The sequence below is a fragment of the Papaver somniferum genome, chromosome 3 (genome assembly GCF_003573695.1).
Source record: "Papaver somniferum cultivar HN1 chromosome 3, ASM357369v1, whole genome shotgun sequence".
Lineage (NCBI taxonomy): Eukaryota > Viridiplantae > Streptophyta > Magnoliopsida > Ranunculales > Papaveraceae > Papaver > Papaver somniferum.
In genome coordinates, this window is record NC_039360.1 from 83781948 (window position 1) to 83786626 (window position 4679).

A 4679-nucleotide genomic window follows, 5' to 3' on the forward strand; every position below is an offset into this window, starting at 1 on the left:
TGGCAGAGTTCTCACATCTCACAGGAGTTCATTAGCTTCAGATCTTGTTGAAGCTTTGCTTTGTTTGGGTGATTGGCTGCCAGATCTCACTCTCAGTGACAGTGATAGTTGTGTTACAGGTACATCTTAATCTTTCTTTCTTTTTGCAATTTATTGGCTTATTGCACTGACAATGACATTGCCAGCTTAAAATGTCTAACACTTTTGATTTTTCTTTCAAAATACAGAAGTTCAGGACTAAGGAGTAAGGTAAATGCATTTGCAGATGCAGTTGGCACTTGGGACTTCGCAGAGGAGAATCTGGAGATGGAAGAGGAATGCATTTGCAAAAAAAACATGAAGATTATGAACTTGTTTTCTTGTGTGGCAATGTCATGAACATCTGTATGTCTTTTTTTGGTGTGGCATGGATTTAGAACATGTTTTGTTGGATTTTAAAGCTGTTATGTGTACTTGTTCTGTAACTTCTGTGTTTTTAGCCTGTTTTGTGGCTGTCCTGTGACTTACCGGATGGCAGCGGAAAAATATCCGTTATTCGGTAAGTCAAACGTAACGGTAACGTTTTTGAATTTCTTATTTCCGCCGGAAATGAACGGTAACGGATATCCGCTAAATTTTAACGGAAACGGCAGCGGCAGAGCCTATTTCCGTTACGTTAGCATCCATTGACAGGCCTACCTGGGTTAGACAATTATTTTCCTTTAAAATAAGTAATTGTCTAAGAAATAATTATTTGTATTAACCTATTTATGTAGTCAAACAAACACAATTTAACCTAGCCCAAGATATGATAGAATTTTAGACAAACACCATTAAAACTAACCATTAACAAGGTTATCATAAATTAAATTAAGGTAAATCTTTCCGGGATATGTTATCCCGTTTCCAAGCTCTCTGTGTTTCTGTTTCCCATCCTAAGATAAATAACCATAGTCCTATTTAACTGCCAAGCGTCGGACCCACATAACCGAGACAGAGAAAGTTGTTCCAGAAAGGGTAACTTTGGAACATGGAGATTTTATACCTACACGGAAACTAATACTCCGCGTAGTATTGTATCAAAGTGTAGGACTGGTCGACTGGATACCGTTAATCATGGTTGAGGGACGGAGAAATCTAAAAACGGCGAAATCGCCAAAGAAAAATGTTTATTAGGGCGTTACATTATGTCCGGTCAGCTTCTTCTTCATCGAGATTATTCTCATTCGAGGCGTTGGTTCAGGAGATTAAACATGGTGAGCTTGCAATTGATTCTGGTATTTATCAAGAACATCTCCATAGAAGGGTACGTTTTATAATTTCGGATAATCTTGCTCAAATTCTAAATCTCTGTCGATTTTAGTGTCAATTTAAGCTGCCTTAGCTTATCAAAGTATCTATCAGATTATTTTTTTCTCTGGTATGTTAGGCTATCTCCTCAATCTGCATTTGGTTGTTTTTTGTGTCTGGATTTTCTGTAAGTGAGCCTGTTTACATTTTTTTGTGTACTGAGTGTGTGCTGGCATAAACATTTACCTAATTCCAAGTAGCAATGAAGTGAATTGGAAAAGTTGTGGTGAAATTGGAAGAAATAGTTGTGAAATTGTAGTTAGTTACTTCTTAGGGTTCACTTTTGTGTAATTTTCTCCCCGCAACAAAAAGTATAAGAATTATCCATCCTGTTGTGAGAGGTATAAGAATTATCAATATTGGTGAGAGATACTTTTTGGTGACGTTATCGTCAAACAAGAATAGTGGCCTTAGAATTTTGCTTATGTTTTAGATATTATGGCAGGTTGCAATAATAGTTATTATGCAATTGATTTTGTTTCATGGTTGTCTGATACTCATATGAACACAAGCCAATCTGCTTGGCTTGATAAACCAAATTGATATTCAGTCAACTATCGTATATCGCAGACAACGTGTAGAAAAGCCATAAATTTTTTGTTGCAAGTCTATGCATCTTTGCTTAAGCAATTGCAAAGTAGCTTGAAGTACTAGGCAGTTTAGAGATTATATAACTGATTATTTCAGTACTTAGAAACCTCAAGTGTCGTGTCTTGCATACAATTTGTATCCTAGTAGGTTTCAGAATTTGCACCATGAAACAGATTGACAGGGTTATATATGTTGGGAAAGTTACCATGTTTACTGAGAGATGAATGTATAACTTGGTGTCGTGAACATCGAAATTGCGCACCTATATCCTTTTTAATGTATTTTATGTTTCTACTGATTTTCTTGTTTCATTAAAACATCCCTGAATAGTATTTTCCAGGGACTTTCTTCTCCGTGCACCATTGCATCCATATCCACGTCATCTAATAAAGGCCTAAGTACCTCTGCATTTGAAGCTTTCTTCGAAGACAATGAAGAGGGTGATGCATCTTGTATCATTCAAGAAAAAGACTACCTTCGCAAAAGCCACAACTCAAAAGAAGGTCTTTACGTTCTTGATCTCATCGACCAAGGTTCCATTGTACCTGATCATACACTCTATAATAAAATGCTTAAGAAATGCACCGATTTGGGAAAACTAAGAGAAGGCAGAATGATTCATGAGCATTTTCTCAAATCAAAATTCAAATCTGATGTTTTCACCCTTAATACCATCATTAATATGTATACAAAATGTGGTAGTTTGAATGATGCCAAGAAAATGTTTGATGAGATGCCTTGCAAAGATATGGTTACTTGGACTGCTCTAATTTCAGGATATTCTCAAAATGAGCGACCTGAAGAAGCTCTTGCATTGTTTCCTCAGATGATTGAGCTTGGATTGAAACCAAATCAGTTTACCTTCGGCAGCCTTCTGAAGGCTTCTGGATCAGCAACTACTGATACACCTGGTAGGCAGGTACATGCTTTTGTAGTAAATTGTGGTTACAGTTCAGATGTTTATGTGGCTAGTTCCCTTGTGGATATGTATGCTAGGTTTGATAGAATAAAAGAAGCTCAAATAGTGTTTGATGGAATGGTAAGTAAAAATGAAGTCTCTTGGAATGCATTAATTGCTTTTCATGCCAGAAAGGGTGAGGGAAAGGATGCTCTTAAGCTGTTTTGGAGGATGCAAAGAGAAGGTTTTAAACCTACCCATTTCACGTATGCAAGTGTGTTTAAGGCTTGTGCTAGTACTGAATCTTTAGAACAAGGAAAATGGATTCATGCTCATATGCTTAAGTCGGGAGGAAAGCTTATTGCTTTTGTTGGCAACACTATTCTTGACATGTACGCGAAGGCGGGTAGCATTGAGGACGCAAGCAAAATCTTCGATAGGTTGGAGAGCAGAGATGTTGTGTCATGGAATTCTATGCTTACCGGGCTTGCTCAACATGGGAAAGCGAGGGAAGCTGTTGAACGATTTGAAGAAATGCTTAAGATTGGAGTTCTGCCAAATTATATAACTTTCCTTTGTGTTCTTACGGCTTGCAGTCATGGCGGATTAGTGAATGAAGGGCTGTATTATCTTGAATTGATGAAGAAGTACAACGTGGAACCACATGTTGATCATTATGTAACAAAAGTTGATCTTCTTGGTAGAGCAGGGCTTCTTAATCAAGCCTTAGATTTTATAAAAGATATGCCAATTGAACCCACATCCGCTATTTGGGGAGCTCTGTTGGGTGCCTGTAGAATGCATAAGAATACTGAATTGGGGATTTTTGCTGGTGAACGTTGTATTGAGCTCGATCATACTGATTCAGGTCCTCACATTATTCTTTCGAATATTTATGCATCTATTGGTAGATTAAGTGATGTTGCAAGAGTCAGAAAAAGGATGAGAGAGATTGGGCTTGAGAAAGAACCTGGTAATAGTTGGGTGAAGATAGGGAATGCAGATCATGTGTTTGTAGCTAATGATGATGCTCACCCACTGAATGAGGAAATCCGTAAAATGTGGGCTAAGGTGAGTGAGAAGATTAAGCAGGATGGGTATGTTCCAGATACGAGCCATGTTCTAGCATTTACTGATCAACAGGAGAGGGAAGCTAGGCTGCAGGTTCACAGCGAGAAGTTAGCTTTAGCGTTTGCTCTTCTTAGTACACCTCCTGGTACAAGAATTCTGATACTAAAGAACATCAGAGTATGTGGAGATTGTCATTCTGCTATCAAGTTTGTGTCAAAAGTAATGCAGAGGGATATCATAGTGCGAGACACCAAAAGGTACCATCATTTCAGTGGTGGTAGTTGTTCATGTAAAGACTACTGGTAGCAGGGACGGGCAAGGGGCTAACTTAACTGAGGCTCTAGCCCGTCCCTAGATTTAACCCAAATCGTTTTTGGCAGAGGGGATCTGTACTAAATAATTTTATCCCAATTTACTTGTTATTACACGAGGCCATTTTATTTTCCTTCCTAGGTTGGGGCGTAGGGCAGTTATTTATTGAGGCATATAGATTTGTTCACCCACCTAAAGTAAGAGGTGTCTGAACTAGATAAAATACTAAATTACCCTTATTATTAAAATTTTATTCTAAGTATTATCCTTCTAAATTTCATGATTGCTAAGGGGATACCGTTTGAGTGATCCGACGGTCGGGATCGATATCTATCTTTTTGTCTTATACAGAATGGTATCCCGAAAGAATTGGCATCAGTCTTTAGCAATTATGCTAAATTTGAAAACCTATTGAGATCCTTTCAAAATTAAAACATATTCAAATCATTTCCCTCATAAATTGAATTTAAAACTTCAT

General features: G+C 37.7%; 1 protein-coding gene across 4 annotated transcripts; it reads left to right on the forward strand.

The window, feature by feature from the left end:
• The first annotated feature begins 1075 nt into the window (after nucleotides 1–1075).
• Nucleotides 1076–4341, forward strand: LOC113356692 (pentatricopeptide repeat-containing protein At3g24000, mitochondrial-like). 4 transcript variants are annotated; one of them, XM_026599902.1, is made up of 2 exons: nucleotides 1076–1285; nucleotides 2251–4341. In XM_026599902.1, the coding sequence occupies exons 1-2, from the start codon at nucleotides 1167–1169 to the stop codon at nucleotides 4193–4195; spliced, it is 2064 nt and encodes a 687-aa protein (XP_026455687.1). In that variant the 5' UTR covers nucleotides 1076–1166; the 3' UTR covers nucleotides 4196–4341. The 4 variants fall into 4 exon arrangements, with proteins under 4 accessions (XP_026455687.1, XP_026455686.1, XP_026455688.1 ...); XM_026599901.1 differs by having other exon boundaries at nucleotides 2261–4341; XM_026599903.1 differs by having other exon boundaries at nucleotides 1076–1235; nucleotides 2261–4341.
• Nucleotides 4342–4679: the final 338 nt, after the last annotated feature.

Bases quoted from the DNA above. Each gene is read 5' to 3' on its own strand.
- LOC113356692 (XM_026599901.1), top strand. From the start codon at position 1,145: ATGTTTATTAGGGCGTTACATTATGTCCGGTCAGCTTCTTCTTCATCG. The intron at 1,286-2,260 runs GTACGTTTTATA...AGTATTTTCCAG, and splicing joins AAGAACATCTCCATAGAAGG to GGACTTTCTTCTCCGTGCAC.